General features: G+C 35.7%; 1 protein-coding gene across 10 annotated transcripts in view; it reads right to left on the reverse strand.

Moving 5' to 3' along the window:
* Positions 1 to 19597, reverse strand: part of LUC7L2 (LUC7 like 2, pre-mRNA splicing factor) — a 66745-nt gene continuing 47148 nt past the window's right edge. For all 10 annotated transcript variants that reach the window (XM_073238370.1, XM_073238369.1, XM_073238371.1 and 7 more), the window contains 6 exons: positions 15248 to 15391; positions 11659 to 11835; positions 10006 to 10097; positions 8176 to 8205; positions 5056 to 5247; positions 1 to 1274 (listed from right to left, as the gene is read on the reverse strand). In XM_073238370.1, the coding sequence (XP_073094471.1) occupies positions 1097 to 1274; positions 5056 to 5247; positions 8176 to 8205; positions 10006 to 10097; positions 11659 to 11835; positions 15248 to 15391 (813 nt within the window). In that variant the 3' untranslated portion in view covers positions 1 to 1096. The remainder of the gene's footprint in view (positions 1275 to 5055; positions 5248 to 8175; positions 8206 to 10005; positions 10098 to 11658; positions 11836 to 15247; positions 15392 to 19597) is intronic.

Here is a 19597-nt window from a genome sequence, read left to right on the forward strand (position 1 = left end):
TTGGTTACACCATGTTTTTATTTCAGTTTGCTGAATGAAAAAGCAAAACAAACAAAAACCCCAATTTCTTCTGTAGGTCCGGTCCTTCTCTATAGCAGTTGTTCCAGACATCCCTGAAGGAGCTGGAATACAGTCGGCAAGGGGCCCAGGAGGAACAACAGTTCGTCTTGAATCTTTGCAGTATATATTTCATTTGGTGCCTTGCACAATAGGCACTATTAACAATAGAAGAAAATGCCCACAGCTAATAGTTCTAGTGACAATTTACAAGTTACAGTTGAATTATGGCGGTAGTGATTGTTTCTTTCACTTTATTGTTATTATTTTTTACAGTAAGGGTGTAGTCTTTATACTCCACACACACAAAATAAAAGAAGTGCTTATGAAATAGTCCCTGCCCCCACCCACCTTTCCAAAACATCCTGAACATAGCAATTCAATAGAACAGAAAAAATCAAGACATGTTTGATTTCAAAATTTCAATAAAAAAGCAAAGTATGTAATGCAACAGCTGTTCAACTTCCAACTCTAAATAGGCACTGTTAAAATAAAACAAAAGTCCCAGTATTTTAAATTTCTCCTGCACACATTCCAGTATAAATGCTCTGAACTGTCATCAGCTAGTAATTAATAATGGGAACAGAACCTCGGAACAGAAGTTATATTGCTTCCCTGCCCCCGTTTTTTTATAATGAGAGCGTGGAGGTATTAGGGGATACAAAAGTCAAAGAAAGAATAATTAAAAAGAAAAATTCCAAGACAAGAAAGGAAGACAGCATTTTACAAATGTCAAAAAATCCCAAGGCAAGTAACACAATTCATTCACTACCACTCCTACTACAAAGAATAAAGACACTGGTGTCTTATTATATAAAATTGTACTTTCAGAATTGTATTACAGGGTCACCAGAAACTATGGATGTAGTTTTAGGCTTCATCAAGGAAAACAAGTTCAGATCAAGTTAGATACTGTACATCTAGCCTAGCTGGATCGGTGTCTGGAACTGCTCACTGTGTCACCCCGAACAGCTGCAAACTAAACAATAGTATGTAACTCCATAGGAAGCTTAAGGGTTGAGGATATGTACACAGCTAATTATATCTCCCCTGCTTCGCGCTCTTCAGAGCTCCTCCTGTCTTCTGATCTGCCATTAGCGCTCTCATAGGACCGCTTCTTATCTTTTCGATCTCTGTCACGAGGTGATCTGTCTCTTGAATTCCTGTCTCTGTCACGTGGTGCTAAGTCTTGGTCTCTGAATCTTTCTTTTGAGGATCTGAAAAATATTAATTTGAGGAGCAAAATGTGTTGGGAAACCCAAAATCCAAATGAAAGAATCGGATAAATATTAAGGTACTGACAGCTGAAGATAGAATACATCCAAGAAAAACAGAGGAGTCAGTTTTCTGACAGAAGAGAGCACTACAGTATTTGATCAATATACTAAAACAAGGGGATGGATGAAAACAAACAGCCAAGGGTCAAAAACTGTAAGCTAAAATAAAATTCATAGGATAGGATATGCTCATTATCTTAGAGGCAATCCTAAAGCTTCTCCAATTCATAGCAAATACATTTAATATAAAAATATATCTAAATACCTTAAAGAAGTAAAAGGTGCTATCCAATTTAAAAAATACATATAACAGAATGTAAATCCAAATTGGATGGAAATCAAGGACTAGAATAGGGGCCATCAAACCTTTTTTCTTTGTTGTCTGGACAGAGTAAATATTTTAGGAGTTGCAGATCACATACCGTCTATATGGTATATTCTTCCTTTCCTTTTTATCAACATCCATAGATTGCTGGCTCTACAAAAACAGGCTATGGGGCCAGATTTGGCCTGCAGGCAACAGTTTGCCAACACACTTGACTTAGATGAGAACTATTCAATTAATGATACGGCTTTAAATAACCATTTGTTTTAAAAATCTGCTTTACCCCTTCCCTAAGTTAGCTCATTCAACCAACAGGAAAACAAATCAGGATAGAAGACAGAGAAAGATGATTATACTATAATAAATCCTGGTCAACCATAAATGTTTCTTAATACTGCCTCTCTATTCCCATACCCAACTTCAATAAATAGTAACAAAACAAGCTCATGTCAGAGATTCAATAAAAAAAAAAAAAGAGGATATTATGGGGTCAAAATATAAGTAATCTTCTATACTCTTCAACATCAAGAAAGAATCAGTAACATATTACATTTATTTGGTTCTTTACAGGTGACATGGTACCTTTACATAATTATATCAGTTAACTCATGTTCAGAATTAGGATCCGAGGCCTAATTAAGTAATACTTTCAACTTCTTAGGCAGGAAAAACTACTACTATACTCAGTTTTAGAAACATAGTTATGGAGGAATAAACCAAAAAGGTTGAAAGATTGTCAACTTTGAGTGTTCTACCTAAGGTTTTAATAAGCTTTAAAATAATGTGGGGGGGGGGAATGTCATACAGAGCACATCTGCTTATACTAATCCTATCTATCCCACAGTCTCTTTTAAGAATGGAATATGAAGAGAGATAACAGAGATGATGCCTAAAGACACGGACATGAGTTGCTGGTAAATCCCAGAGGTCAGTAATAATAACTGAAAATCAAATATGAGGTGAGCATCACCCAATATTTTATCAGAGATCACAGTTCCCATACATAAGCAGTTTCCATTCACTATTTCACTCAAAGCATCAATAATCCTAATGAAGCAGTAGTCTTACTATCTCTACTCAGCAGATGGGGAAAGACAGTCGGGATAGATTACTTGGCCAAGGCCACCGAACCCAAGTAGTCTTGACTCTGAAATGAAGTCTGAAGTGTGTGTCCTTGAACAGAGCAGGAGGTACAAAAATGCAAATGGTCCTCATTTACCAAAGGTGACTGTTACCAGGGAAAGGTCACAGACAGACTACTTATATCAAAGACCAGTACTTTCACAGTTGGGGCAGGAGAACAATGAATCCTAAGACTTTTACTTTGAAAATCAACCTCAAATTTGTAGCAATAACTTGATGCTATTTTATACATAATAACACGTAGTTTTTAATAGCAATTGTCTGATTTTTGGTGAAACCACGTTGCTTTGAAAGAGAATAATCTGAGTATCAAAGTTAGAAGTGATCTCAAGAAAAGCAAAATTTTTAAGTTTTACAAAAATAATCCTCTTTATGAACATGCTGAATATTAGATTAGAAGTGTCATGAAGTACGGTGGAAACATTTCCTATACAACTTCATAAATGCAGGAAGCATCTGGGACACAATCTTAGGTGAGGAAACTTCATATCCATTCCTTTCATCCCCACCAATACAGACATTTAAGAGTTCATAGACACCAAAAACAATGACAGGAGGGCAATGACAAGAGAAATTGGCTACACCTTCCACCGAGTAGGATAACTTCCAAAATTTACAGTGCAAGTAAGATTCACTGAGCAGTTTTTTGTAACACAGTTTTCTGGGTACTGCACTGTATGCCCCCAGTTTTAAGAGCATGAGATAACCAGCTTACAAAACACACTATATGAGGAACCCTGTCTCTTAAAAATTACCTGCTCATTCTCTGCATATGATAGTCACTCTGTCTGGAATATCTTTTTCCTACTGGTTATATCTATTCAAATTATACCCACTTTATTCGAATTTTATCTACTACCTGAAGCCATTTTATTATTATTCTGCTATTTCCTTCATCTAAACTCCTGTATTATTTACCCTACGATATGTAGTTTAGCACTTTAAAGTTATCTGATTGTTGTCAAGGTTAGTCTTGTGCACTAACTCACTTGAATAAAATTGCTCAACTATGCTTTTTTTTTTTTTTTACCAGACCTAGTACAGTAGGAAGTATACAATTCTTACTGATTTTGCTCAAGAACTAGTTGGTTTGCTACAAAAGTAGAACTTACATATTTTCATCAAAAAAAAGAGAGAGAAATATGTGAGGTTGGGTATGTAAATTAATGGTGGAACCTTTCACAGTGTACATCAAATCACCACGATGTACACTTTAAATATCTTACAATTTTATTATACCTCAATAAAGGTAGGGGGGGAAGAACTTAAAAAAAAAAGAAGAACCTACTTGGAACCAGGCAGTAATTTAAGAAATAAATAAAATATTGATTGAGAGCCTATTAACCAACTTAGCTGGTGAGTTCCAGGGAATGGCTAGTTGAGGGTCAAAAAAAGAAAAAGAAAGAAAGAAAAATTTTTAATAAAGCTTTCTGTGAATTCTATCATGGGCTTTGTGTAGAGTAATCCATAGGAAATTTAAGACTAGTGGGTGCTAGGCACTCAAAGTTTATCACATTTATGCTTAAGAACAGTTGTCAAGAAAAAAGCAATTTTAAGCATGGTTTATGTTCCACAGAAATGACCTGGCTTTAAGGGCCAACATATGACCTGAGAAGTTTTGGGGGCTTGAGCTATACAGACTCAGTGTTAAGGCTCCACCACATTCTGTCTGATCCCAGATATACATTCAGGTCCTTAAACATACCTCCCATGGGTCTGCCCTCCCTGCATCTTTTGAATTTTCATGCTAAAGAAGTCTAACTTCCTTAAGATTCTGAATCTGCCCTGCTAAGCTAACTTTATAAAACAATGCATATCTATACTGCAGATAAGCAAGAATATACTAGAATGTGTCTGCTCTGAGAAAGTGCACCAGCTCAAAGAAGTTTGGGAAAAAAAATTAGTCAAAACTGAACAATTCTTTAAATGAAAGTACTCCTCAGAGTCCCTAATTCACCAAAAAAATATAGAAAAAACTCTGAGAGTACTGGTACCTAAAGTTACTTGCCCATAAAGTACTTTTTTTGCCAAGACACCCTAAGCAGAGAAAAGCAATAACCTCTGCACATACTGGTTCCAATTTCTTACTCTGGCTCTTAAGTACATTCTCTCTGAACTACCCATATAAATCAGGGGAAAATATGTACACCCATACACAAATGTGTACGTATTACCAGATCCAAGTTTCAAACCAACAGCATTCCAAATCTAAACCATAAGGTAGTCCATATCCTTTTATGGACACCTCAGTACCTCCTCCTGGATCGCTCTCTGCTCCTGTCTCTAGAACTGTGCCCACTTCTCTGGTGGCTGCGGCTTCGGCTTCGGCTGCTAGAGCGGGATCTGTGGCGATGGCGTTTCTCCCGAGATTTGGATCGAGTTCTCCTCTTCCGTTCCCGTGACATGGAGCGAGACCGATGTCTGCGATGCTCTCTAGACCTGGATCTACCAAAACATTTGATTTAGTTTTTAAGCTTTGTGAGCTTTTAAGCTTATTTCTTAAAGTCTCTTCTTTAAAGAGAGCTATCCCTCAGTAATGCCTATTTTATTTGAAGTCAGCTAAATCTGTAAAATACATGTGCTGGTATGTTAAATATCAGCATTTCATAATAAAAATTAAACACCTAGTTCTCAGAGGTTGATCAGTAGTGTATAAATTTTATCAGGAATATTTTTAAAATATTTAAAATCTGTACCACTACTACATGCTAGGGTTTGTATTATCTAGATGCTTTATGGATCTAACTTCATCTAAATTTCTAAGACTTTTAGTATACTTTAGAAATAAGGTATGTATCCAATGAGCATGGAAGGAAGGGAGGAGAGGCATGAGAAATACTGCTTATGGATAAGTTACTAACTCTCTGAGGTAGAAAGGGTATATATGGCTATAGAAACAAGGCTGAATGCCCACAGTATGCCTAATCACACAGTGTAACCAAAGCACAGCAGGACAGTTCTCTATTCAACTAGTACATAATTTATTTGGGCTAAAAAAACTAAACTGCATAAATCATTTTAAAGAACTTTAAGTTGGAAAAAAAATGTATTTACATTGAGTACACAGTGGCACAAAGAAGGAAAAACATTTTGAGGAAACTAGAAGGAAAAACACTTCTGCAGCCGCCACAGGTCATAAAACTAACTTGTGTATGTCAGAAGGGTATGGATGACATATGCAAATACAAAAAAATTCGGAGGGATACAATGGGGTATGTAACTTGTGAAGGGTCACTTTTAAGATAGTGATGGAAATGTTCTAGACTGGACTGGGATGGGGAAATTGAGCAGCAAATAAAGTGAAGTCCTTACCCACATGAATCTTATACTCCTGAATAGTCTACATGGATATGTAGGTAGTAAAATAAAAGGAGGTCAGGTAGTAAAGAAATTATATATTAAGAAGAGTAAAGATGGAGAGAGAAGTGAGGTGGTAATCTTTTATAAAGAATAGGCAGGGAAGGCTTTTCTGAAAGGATAATATGTAAGCAAAGATAAAATGAAGTAAAGGTAATCAGCTAATCAGCCACCTCAAAGAAAAGTGCTCAGATAGACGGAACAGGTAAAAGCCCTGAGGTGGGAGAAAGTTCAACATGTCGAAGAAATAGAAGAGAACTGTGTGGCAGGTAAGAAGTGAGCAAGGGGGAGCATATCTGGGGTCTCACAGGCAGGATGACCAAGCACTTTATCATTCAAACCAGGATGCTCTCAACGATAAATCATACAGCGGGAAAGGGTTCGAATGATTAACAAATATGCTGAGAGACAAGACATAAACCGCTAGCTAGCCCAGAGCAGATTGGTCACTCTACTTAAAAGGTCTGGTGAGGACTTCGACTTCTCCTATGAGTGAAATGGAGTAAGTCTAGGAGGTTTGAACAGAGGGCTGGCATGATTTTACTCTTTAAAGGGTTCATTCAATGGGGGGAGTTAGTTACCATAATGTTGCTCATGTAACTGTGTATTAATGATACCAAAAAAATAAAAAATAAAAAAATAAAGGGCTCATTCTGGCTGATATGTGAAAAACAGACTGAAGTGGAGAAGGGGTGTGGGCAAGTATAGAAATTAAGGGACCAGTTAAGAGACTATCACAATAGTGAAGTAAGAAGGAAGTAGCTTGGACCAGAGTGGCAGAAATTAAATTTCTGGTCTAAATATCTAAAGATGCTCTATGTCTAATAATTTAAATATCTGTTCAACAAACAGACCAGTGGGCATTAATCAACCAGTAAACAAGGACAGTATCAGAATTTAATTTTTCTACTTCTCAGCCTGTATTTGAGAAACTCACAATTATAAATTAGCTGACACAGCTGGTCTCATTTATTAATGTCTTAGTTTTTAAGAGTTTTAAGCAGAAATACCACTGAAAGATTCTAGGAAGTACTATGAGGCATCTAGCAGAAACACAGGTTTTTCCTTCATAACAACTGCTCTAGTTTAGAGGGAAAAGTTCTTAGGAAATAGTTACTCTTTAGAATGAGGAATACTCAGAAGATGTGATCTGAACAAGAGGAACGGTAGGATTTGAAAAAGAAAGAAAGGGCATTCTGGGTACGAATGGATTCATGAGAACGGACATGAATAGGAATGAGAACAGTACGTGAAGAAGAATGAAGAGGTACACCATGTTTCTCCACCTTTCTCAGGTAGAAAAAAATTACCAGTAACTAATGAAAACTGTAAAGAATATCTTCAGAAAGCCCCAAATATTAATGCTCAAAGTCAAAAGAAACTGTTTTAAGTTTCTTTCCCTTTCCTTTTAAAGACTGTAAGAGCTCCTTCGAAGCTATTTATGATCACTGTACAAATGGATGATAATCCAAGTCAAAATCAGAAGGTAAGCTAAGTTTTAGTTTCTCTTAATAACCCATCATGGATCCTTCATTAAAAATGTATCCAACTATTTAACCTACTTACATCTCCAACAGGAACAACTCCCTCAAAATGTGTTTCTTAGATGTACCACCCAAACTGATTTAAAAAATCTAAATCCTGCCTGTCACGTATTCATCAAGATTTTTAAAAACATCTTAAAGAAATAATTCTGAAATATTTTTAGCTTTCCACATAACTTCAGGGTACTATATATAATCTTACTCCGATAAAACTAAATTGTAGTTTGTAACTATCATCTGACCAATTTCTTCAATCAAACTTGAACTATGAAAGAATTAAGAGTACTAATCTTAATTTTCATTCAATTTTAAAAGATATTTAGTTCATAAATACATATGCTCATTAAATAGTAATAGCTAATATTATGGTTACTAGGAAGCCACAGTTTAAATTTTTTTTAAAAAGAATACACAACATGGTTTACCTTTAAAAAATGCAACTTCACTACTTACATCTTATATAGACACCTACCTTTTGGGATTCTTGCTATGTGACCGAGACCTAAAAAAAAAAAAGAATATCTATTTTTAGAAAAGTAACTATAAATGACAAAAAGTGCAGTGGTGCACTTTTTAAAAATATTCTTCCTGATGCCTGATTTTTATACTAATTTTATAAATGTAAGGCATTTTATATTAATGTACTTTCATATTAATATAACTTAAACCAATTCTGCAGAAACCACTTCCCAAACTAGAAATAATTCTTTGTTATTTGTACTTCTGTCATTTCTCCTTTCCCTCTATGAATTTCTATGGTCTGAGATGCATACACTTTGGAATTACAACCTCATTCTATAAACCCCAGAACACCAAATTCAATCTTAACAATACCTGTGACTTAACATGATACATGACACTCTTACATAAAGCACTCTTCACATTTCCTGGCATAAATATGCTCATTCAATAGTAATAGCTAATATTATGGTTACTAGGAAGCCACAGTTTCAATTTTTTTAAAAAGAATACACAATATGGTTGAGACATGGCTTTGGACTCAGCCTGATGGAAGTTTTCACTCTGGTTCCACCACTCACCACATGTGTGACCTGGGCAGGTTATCTATCTTCCCTCAGCTTAGTTGATCATTCGGAAAACAGGAAAAGTGATATAGATTTCCCAGGGGATTGTAAGGATTAGATGAATTAACACAGGTAGAATTGTAGCATGGTGCCTGGCACACAACAGAAATAAATAATAGTAATTTGTATCATTACCCTTTTAAACTATAGTTGGAATTCTTGGAATCCCAGCTTGTTTAATTGTACACTTGTAACTTCCTCACTTCCATACTTAGCTACAATATTTTCTCAAGTTCACAGATAAAAAAAATGAAAAACTTTAAAACATTTCTGAAATACTGCATTTTATAATCAATGTTAAAAGAAATGTGCCACTTGGCAATAAAAAGGAGTAAGATGCAATATACGTTCTCATCTTCTACCAATGTGAAAACATAGTCCTTCAAATAATACTTTTCCTCATTTTACTGTCACCTCAGTTGAATCATTTATATTAGTGGCACTAAATGCAGAATTTTAACTTAAACTGAGGTTTATAATGCCATTTATATTGTCTTAAATATTATAATACTGGGCAATATTCCTACAGAAACCTCAAGTGTACACAAAAGAGAACAGAAATAAAGCTCTGACTTAAAATTCATGGTAAATGAACAATACATCTATCTCAGTGGAGGAATGACAGCACTTGCCCTAAAAAGGGAAGATGTCTACATGTAGCTTTCTTACATTTAAATATTCTAAATATGAAGAATAACATTACTTTATCAACTATTGAGTATCAATATAAAAGAATTGTGTGTATTTAGGTATTATCAAATTAGGATTTTTAATAGCATCTATAATTGAAGAAATATCAAAGTATAATGTAAAGTAATACAAAAGAAAAAAAAACAACACCAAACCTTGTATCAGCAAAGATACAATATATCATAAAAATAAAAATAGTTCTATGCCAGCCTGGTATAAATGTAGCCTGTTATGAAAAAAATCAGAGGGCTAGAAAAGGGCTTTGTATAATACAAAACAGAAAGGTATGAAGCACATATTTATTCACTTTTCCATATACTTTGGTGGAAATCACTTTGACATAAATGGCTGTAAGTTAATATACCTGTACAAACACTGTTTCACATGGTAGTATTTTAAAGAGTACACAGAAATTCCCATGTCCAGATTCTTTAACATCTAAAAATTTTTTTATTAATCACATCTCTTCATAAAATTGGGAATATTCAACTTCGGATACTTGGACTATTCAACTAATTACTCCATACCTCCTCAGCTTCTCCCTTTCTTCTCTCTCCCTTTCCTCTCTTCGTTTCAGACGTTCCTGGTTTCTTTTCTCCTGCTTCTCAGCTACAACTCTCTTAAAAAAAAAAAAAAAGTTTAAATTGTATTGGTTCCATTCTTATTGAGCATTAATCTTAAACTTTACCATATCTGGTTTCTAATATAGTTCAAATGACATAAAAACCTGTTTAATCAATTCAATTTGAAGTTTGCCAGGTATAATAATCATTAGGCTCAAGTCTGGTTTCCAAAATCCTTGGAACCACTTTTGGGAACACTTGTAAAATTTCATGTTCCTCCATGACTTCTTAATGATATTTCAAAATCACATCTATAAGATTTTCCTCCTCCAATTGTTTCCTAGCATTATTTTGCATTTTTTAAAGAACATCAACCATTATAAATCATTCTAAGATCCCATGCTCGATGATTTCCAATACAGAAATGTCTTCATTACCTTCCAATTAACACCCTGATGCTACTTTTAAAAATACCAGTAAAACATTATATAGTTCTCTTGCTAGGTCTGTACCTGCAAACATTCCAAGTAGGCACCATTTTTTAGAGCCCCAAACAATATGCTGTAGTGCAACTACTCTTTTTTTAATAGAAACTTTTTTGTTGAGTCTGGCCAGGCTCTTCGGGGTTTTTTGGGGTTACTGCTAAGGAGTGACCACTCTTGAATTATTTTGGTATTCAAGATTTCATTCGAGTCTCATTCTTTGCATTCACGTGCAGCACACAGTCACAGTAGCTAGAGCCATGCTCAGGCTACTTCCATTAACTGGGAAGTTCTGTCTCCAGCTCTATAGCGGTCCCTCCCTTGACTATATCATAACTTACTATTAAATCCCCTAATTTTGGACATTGACATTATTCCTAAATTTATTTAAAATGTGGTAATAAACCGTAAACATTCTTGCATATAATATAAACCTTACTGCCACAGTATTTAAAAAACTAGGCACAACAGATTGTTGAAAAGTAAACTGATTATATCCATTGACTCTGCTTATGTGTACCTCTTCAGAAAATACTCTCCCCATTTTTGTTCGCTTATTTTCTCAAAAGAACTCAGCATATAAGAACTGTGTTGCCTTTCTCACAAAATCCTATGTATTTAAGTCACAGTGATTGTCCTTTTTAAAAAAAATAGGTTTCATTCTAAGTTATTTCTGAGATGGGGCAGGAGCATTAAAAAAAAAAAAAAAACCTGTAAGTCCTGCATGCTTGCTGATATTTGGTGAAGAACTGCAAAATATTTCAAATACATATTGGGCTCATTTTTTTCAATCTCCCTTTAAATAGTGGTATATTACTATTTATTTTTTTGAAAAGAAAATAACAATGTACTGTATGCAAGAATTAGTTTAGAACCCAGTTTGCAAGATTCCTAAATCAACATCATCTCCAACACAAAATATTACCTCCCAGAATAAGGGCACAGTATTTAAAAATCTGTTTCTTACACATCATTCATTAAACCAGCTGCTATCTCCATTTATGATCCTACACTGCCCAGTATGAATGTTTAACAGAATCATAGTCACAAATACTACATAAAAGACAACTAATACAGATCAACAGAATGAGTGACTAAATTTGATAAAGTGAGGGATATTAATTTACCAATGTACCTTTAATTCTTCAAGCTTCTCTCTTATTTCAATAAATCCCAGGTGCAGTTTACCCCCAAAATGATCAGCCAGTCGTCTATCATTATCATGAAGACCTAAATAGGCGGAGCAGACTTCACAAACTCGAAGTTTCTGCTGCTGGAAACTGGAAGCTGGCATAGAATTCCGATAAACTTCCTAAACAGAAGTGAGAAAACCAATGTTCATTTAAACCTAATTGAAATCATACAGTTATACAAAATGCACTATGTTTATATCTAAAATGCATTCTCGTGATTACACAAAGGCATGATTATTTTGTCATGAAAATTATAGATTCCCCATTACCTCCATCCTCTGTCCTCAGGACCTCTCCAATAGAGGTGAAAGATCTAAGCCTCTAATACATTTTGTTGTGAACTACCATAACAATTCTACCATGATACAGAACATGACTTTCTGAAAAGATTTTTCTCAGTGTTCTACAATGTTTTGTTTTCTATAATTTTTGTTATTTGAGATGTGGCAATTCCAAAACTATACATCAATGAAGGACCAAGGAAACAGAAGTAGCCCAGGCTTGCAGAGAAGGACTGTATGCCTTCTATATCGTTATAGCTTCCTTTCATTTCCTTTCCCACAGACCACTTTGTCCCTTCCAAAAAGTGTACACAAATGATAAGACTTCCCTCTCACATGAGTAGTTCTGTAAGACAAGAGATGAATGGTGCCTTATTCTGGTTTTTGTTTGCATCAATGTGAATTCCTGATTCAGATCATTGTACTGTGGTTATATAATACAATATCCTTGTTTCTAGGAAATACATATCAAAGTATTTAGGGATAAAGAGGAATCCTATCTGTAACTTACTTTCAGACAGTTCAAATACACACACAGGAGGAGAATGATAAAGCAAATGTGGTAAAATATTAACATTTGGGGAATCTGGGTGAAGGATTAGGGGAATTCTTTATACTCTTAACTTTACTAAATAAATGAAAAATGTTTTAAAAAGGGAAAATACAAACACATAACAGACAAAGGCAAGTAACTCACTTTTTTTGTGACTTACAGGTCCCCGTCTTTCTACTTACACATAGAGAAAAGGCTTTATAGGCTTAGTGGCCATGGTACCACAAACTGGTAAGCATAAAGATGAATCCATATAGGAAGAACAGCTAACCATAAAACTGGAAGTAATACGCTAGATGGCATCATGGAGCTGATTGCCAGTCCCAGACTCCCTAACTATGAGTATTGATTAAATGAGAAAAACAAAACCCTGCTATGGTTAAGCCATCGTAAGTTTTCTATTAATGTCAGCTGAACACAATCTATAATGGGTCAGTAAATTTTATATTGGCCTGTCCTCAGTAAAAATCAACTGATGATAACACATGTATTAAGAGGCTAAAGATGTTAAGCTACAGACATTAAGATGTTAAGATGTGATACTAGTAAATCTTCAAGTACAAACATATGAGATTTTATGAAAACTGCACTATATGGGAGGAAAGTAATACTGGCTTCATGACCAGTCTTTTTATTTATTATTTATTTTTTTATTAAGGTATTATTGATATACACTATTATGAAGGTTTCACATGAAAAACAATGTAGTTACTACATTCACCCCTATTATCAAGTCCCCCCCTTACCCCATTGCAGTCACTGTGCAGCAGTGTAGTAAGATGCCACAGAGTCACTATTTGCCTTCTCTGTGCTACACTGTCTTCCCCATGATCCCCCCCCTACCGTGTGTGCCAATCATAATACCCCTCAACCCCCTTCTCTCTCCCTCCCTCCCTCCCCGCCCTCCTACACCCCTCCCCTTTGGTAACTGCTACTCCCTTCTTGGAGTCTGTAAGACCAAAGAGTCTTTTGGAAAAATAAACTAGCTATAAAATACTTTGCTTTTTAAATTTAATAATTTTCTGGATTGATATTAATTATATATAAAGAAATAAATATTAAGACATTAAAATTAACAATAATGGCTACACTGTATATCTTGTTCCATCCTATTACCTTTAATCTGTGTCTTTATATTTAAAGTGGATTTCTTGTAGCTAGCATACAGCTAAGTCTGGCTTTTTAAAGATTCCAGTCTCACAATCTCTGCCTTTTAATTAGAATGTTCAGATCATACATTTAACATACCTCCTGGTGCAACTAGTTTAAATCTACCATCCTGCTATTTATTTTCTATGTGTTCAATCTGTTGTTTGTTCCCGTTTTTTCCGGCCCTCTTTTGGGTTAAGTATTTTTTAGGATTCTACTTTATTTCTACTACTAGTTTTCTACATTAAAGATAACTTTAATGGTTTATCTGGGCTTTATAGCACATTAATTTACAAAGAAAGGTAGAGAGGCTTTATTAGTATCAGACAAAGGAGATTTCACAACAAGGAACATTAGTAGGGATAAGGAAGGAATTTCAAAATAACAAAGAGTTCTATTAATCAAAGATGTAACAATCCTAAATGTGTATTAACCTAATAACAGAGCTTCCAAAATACATGAAACAAAAACCAACAAAATGGAAAGTATAAACAGATGAATCCACTATTATAGTTAGAGACTTCAACTCTCCTCTTAGTAAGTAATAGAACAAGTAAACAGAAAATTGGAAGGATAAAGACTTGAACAAAGCTATCAACTTAAATCAGTTGACATTTACAGAACACTCCATTTAACAGGGTAAAATATCCAAGTGCAGATGAAATATTCACCAAGACAGACCATATGCAGGGCCACAAAACAAGTATTAACATATTTAACAGAACTGAAATTCCACAAATATTCTCTACCACCACAGAGTTAAAGTAAAATCAGCAACAAAAATATTTGGGGAAAAACACACCAAATATTTAAGAACTAAACACACCCCTAAATAACCCATAGGTCAAAGAAAAAATCACAAACATAATTAGCAAGTATTTTGAAATGAATGAAAATGAAAACACAACAAATGAAAATGCTGTGGGATGCAACTGTAGTCATGCTTAGAAGAAAACTTACAGCATTAAATAGTCTAAATCAATGATCTAAGCTTCTGCCTTCAGAGGCTAGAATAAGAAACAAACCCAGGTTGTGATACAGTTAGAAACAATGGAGACTATGGCAAAATGAGAGTACAATCCCATGTGAAGGCATTCGATTTGCTTAAAAAACATCAGGTGGGTCAAGTAATAGATCTCTGCAAGATATCAAATTCTGACCTGTGCTGTGGAGGAAGAATGAGAGGCAGCTTCCAAAGTACTACCATTATTCTGAGGTGAAAAGAGAAGGGAGAATACTATAGGTGCATGGGAACGAGGATCACAGCGACAATGTACATGTTATGTGTGTGTGCATGCCTCTTACATGTGTATGACTAGCTAGTTTAGCCAATTTCATTTACCAGTATTAATTTCAACAGAACAATGGCCTTAAATTTGAGACCACCACTAAGTTTGATACACAACCCATTAGTATGACATGGACTAATATTTTTAAATAGTCTTAAATTCCCTCTAACAGTAATAACTTTTCAGTAATTTCCAAATAGATGTTCTTAAGAAGTATAGATATCAAAGCTCTATAAACTACTATGAAGGATTCAGTTACCTCGGCTTCTCTTTTCTTTGCTCGCGCTTTCTCTACTTCATCCATTACTTTCTGGGATTCTTCCACATTCCCTTCAGCTCCTAGTTGTTCCACCTTAGCCAATAATTTACCAATTTCTTCATTTAACTCATGAACACGTTCTGCCTAGAAAGAAACAGAAAAGATCATGAATAAAAAGTAGAATGAGTTGTCAAAGTTCAAAATATTTACAAAATATTCAGAAAAGGCTTGTTATTATATCTAAGATAATATAAGTATAAAAAATGCTCTCGAGCATATCATTAGCGAATTGGTAGGACATCGGGATGTTTTGAGCCTGCCTGTCTTTACTTCAGTGAGTCAGCAATAAAACTCATCTTAATAAAATGATCAACAAAATCTATAGTTATACTGTTTATACTGTTTCCCAAACTTACCCTGTTGTCCTCTGCCTCTTTGACTTTGCACATACTATTCCCACTTCCTACAATGTCATCCATTACCTCTCTTGCCTGACTAGTGGATATCTATTCATTCAACAAGATACAACTCAAAAGTTTATTCTGTGAAATGTTCTTGTCAGGCCATCACCAGATCTCACCCCCACTTAAACACGTAAGCACAGCCTACCCTCCACTTTGTGCCACCTTTGTATTTTTATAAGTTACTTTTATATGTATCATACCATTTTAAAGATAGCTGTTTATATTTCCTATCTTCATGTTTGTAATACCCAAAATATAGCACGGGCTCAAATATAAGTTAAAACAAACTGGTGGATACTCGTTAAAGCAAATACATGGCTTTAGAGTACAACAGGTCTCGCTTGCTGCCACACACATCACCAGCTGTGTAATTCTGACAGTACTTAACCCGAACCCACTTCCTCATCTGAGGAGTAGGGATAAACCTATCTCACAAAGGTGTGAGAAATGAGAGAATGTGCCTTGCATATACATGACACAGCACATTATTAATTTTCATTATACTAGCATGGCTCCACTTCTCCCTTAATTCATGTCTTTCCACTGGGATTAATTCTTGTCTTTTTGGGATGCTGATTAGAACAAACTAACTCTGTTTTGTTTGTCTGTTTGTTTATTCATTCATTATTTTGGTATCATTAATGTACAATTACATGAGCAACAATGTGGTTACTGGAATCCCCCCATTATCAAGTCCCCACCACATACCCCAACTACAGTCACCATCCATCAGCATAGTAAGATGCTACAGAGTCACTACTTGTCTTCTCTGTGTTATACTGCCTTCCCCGTGCCCTCCACCCCCACATTGTGTGTGCTAATCGTAATGCCCCTTTTTCCCCCTTATCCCTCCCTTCCCACCCATCCTCCCCAGTCCCTTTCCCTTTGGTAACTGTTAGTCCATACTTGGGTTCTGTGATTCTGCTGCTGCTTTGTTCCTTCAGTTTTTTCTTTGTTCTTATACTCCACAGATGAGTGAAATCATTTGATACTTGTCTTTTCCCACCTGGCTTATTTCACTGAGCATAATACCCTCTAGCTCCATCCATGTTGTTGCAAATAGTAGGATTTGTTTTCTTCTTATAGCTGAGTAATATTCCATTGTGTATATGTACCACATCTTCTTTATCCATTCATCTATTGATGGACACTTACATTGCTTCCATTTCTTGGCTATTGTAAAAATAGTGCTGCGATAAACATAGGGGTGCATATGTCTTTTTGAAACTGCATGCCTGTATTCTTAGGGTAAATTCCTAGGAGTGGAATTCCTCAGTCAAATGGTATTTGAGTTTTTTGAGGAACCTCCACACTGCTTTCCACAGTGGTTGAACTAATTTACATTCCCACCAGCAGAGTAGGAGGGTTCCCCTTTCTCCACATCCTCACTAACATTTGTTGTTTGTCTTTTGGATGTTGGCCATCCTACCTGGTGTGAGGTGATATCTCATTGTGGTCTTAATTTGCATTTCTCTAATGATCAACGATGTGGAGCATCTTTTCATGTGCCTGTTGGCCATCCATCTGAATTTCTTTTTTGCAGAAGTGTCTATTCAGATCCTCTGCCCATTTCTTAATTGGATTAATTGCTTTTTATTTGTTGAAGTGTGTGAGCCCTTTATATATTTTGGATGTCAACCCTTTGTCGGATCTGTCATTTCTGAATATATTCTCCCATAATGTAGGATGTCTTTTTGTTCTGTTGATGGTGTCCTTTGCTGTACAGAAGCTTTTCAGCTTGATATCGTCCCACTTGTTCATTTTTGCTTTTGTTTCCCTTGCCCAGGGGGGCACGTTCATGAAGAAGTTGCTCATGTTTATGTCCAAGAGATTTTTGCCTATGTTTTTTTCTAAGAGTTTGATGGTTTCATGACTTACATTCAGGTCTTTGACCCATTCTGAATTTACTTTTGTCTATGGGGTTAGACAATAATCCAGTTTCATTCTCTTACATGTAGCTGTCCAGTTTTGTAGACACCAGCTGTCGAAGAGGCTGTCATTTTCCCCACTGTATATCCATGGCTCCTTTATTATATATTGACCATATATGCTTGAGTTAATCTGTGGACTCTCTATTCTGTTCCACTGGTCTATGGGTCTGTTCTTGTGCCAGTACCAAACTGTCTTGATTACTGTGACTTTGTAGTAGAGCTTGAAGTTGGGAAGTGAGATTCCTCCCCGACCCCACCTGCTTTATTCTTCCTTGTCAGGATTGCTTTGGCTATTCGGGATCTTTGGTGGTTCCATATGAATTTTTGAACCATTTGTTCCCGTTGGTTGAAAAATGCTGTTGGTATTTTGATAGGGATTGCATTGAATCTGTAGGTTGCTTTAGGCAGGATGGCCATTTTCACAATATTAATTCTTTCTACCCAAGAGCCTGGATGAATTTCCATTTGTTAGTGTCCTCTTTAATTTCTCTTACGAGTGTCTTATAGTTTTCAGGGTATAGGTCTTTCACTTTCTTTGTTAGGTTTATTCCTAGGTATTTTATTCTTTTTGATGCAATTGTGAATGGAATTGTTTTCCTGATTTCTCTTTCTGCTAGTTCATCATTAGCATACAGGAATGGAACAGATTTCTGTGTATTGATTTTGTATCGTGCAACTTTGCTGAATTCAGATATTAGTTCTAGTAGTTTTGTAGTGGAGTCTTTAGGGTTTTTTATGTACGATATCATGTCATCAGCAAACAGTGACAGTTTAACTTCTTCCTTACCAATCTGGATGCCTTTTCTTTCTTTGTGTTGTCTGATTGCCATGGCTAGGACCTCCAGAACTATGTTGAATAAAAGTGGGGAGAGTGGGCATCCTTGTGCTGTTCCTGATCTTAGGGGAAAAGCTTTCAGCTTCTCGCTGTTAAGTATGATGCTGGCTGTGGGTTTGTCATATATGGCCTTTATTATGTTGAGGTACTTATCCTCTATACTTATTTTGTTGAGAGTTTTTATCATGAATGGATGTTGAATTTTGTCGAATGCTTTTTCAGCATCTATGGAGATGATCATGTGTTTTTTGTCCTTTTTGTTGATGTGGTGGATGATGTTGATGGATTTTCAAGAGTTGTACCATCCCTCACTCCAGTTTGAAAAAGACAGATGCACCCCCATGTTTATCGCTGCACTATTTACAATAGCCAAGATATGGAAGCAACCTAAGTGTCCATCAGTAGATGAATGGATAAAGAAGATGTGGTACATATACACAATGGAATATTACTCAGCCATAAGAAAAAAACAGATCCTACCATCCGCAACAACATGGATGGAGCTAGAGGGTATTATGCTCAGTGAAATAAGCCAGGCGGAGAAAGACAAGTACCAAATGATTTCACTCATATGTAGAGTATAAAAACAAAGGAAAACTGAAGGAACAAAACAGCAGCAGAATCACAGAACCCAAGAATGGACTAATAGTTACCAAAGGGAAAGGGACTGGGGAGGATGGGTGGGAAGGGAGGGATAAGGGTGGGAAAAAAGAAAGAGGGCATTACAATTAGCATGTATAGTGTGTGGGGGGCATGGGGAGGGCTGTGCAACACAGAGAAGACAAGTAGTGATTTTACAGCATCTTACTATGCAGATGGACAGTGACTGTGAAGGGGTATGTGGGGGGGACTTACTGAAGGGAGGAGCCTAGTAAATATAATGTTCTTCATGTAATTGTAGATTAATGATACCAAAATTAAAAAAAAAAAAGTTGTACCATCCTTGCATCCCTGAGATGAATCCCACTTGATCATGGTGTATGATCCTCCTGGTGTATTTTTTAATTCGGTTTGCTAATTTGTTGAGTATTTCTGCATGTATGTTCATCAGGGATATTGGTCTGTAGTTTTCTTTTTTTGTGGTATCTTTGTCTGGTTTTGGTATTAGAGTGATGCTGGC

Source organism: Manis javanica, chromosome 6 (assembly GCF_040802235.1).
Source record: "Manis javanica isolate MJ-LG chromosome 6, MJ_LKY, whole genome shotgun sequence".
NCBI classification, from domain to species: domain Eukaryota; kingdom Metazoa; phylum Chordata; class Mammalia; order Pholidota; family Manidae; genus Manis; species Manis javanica.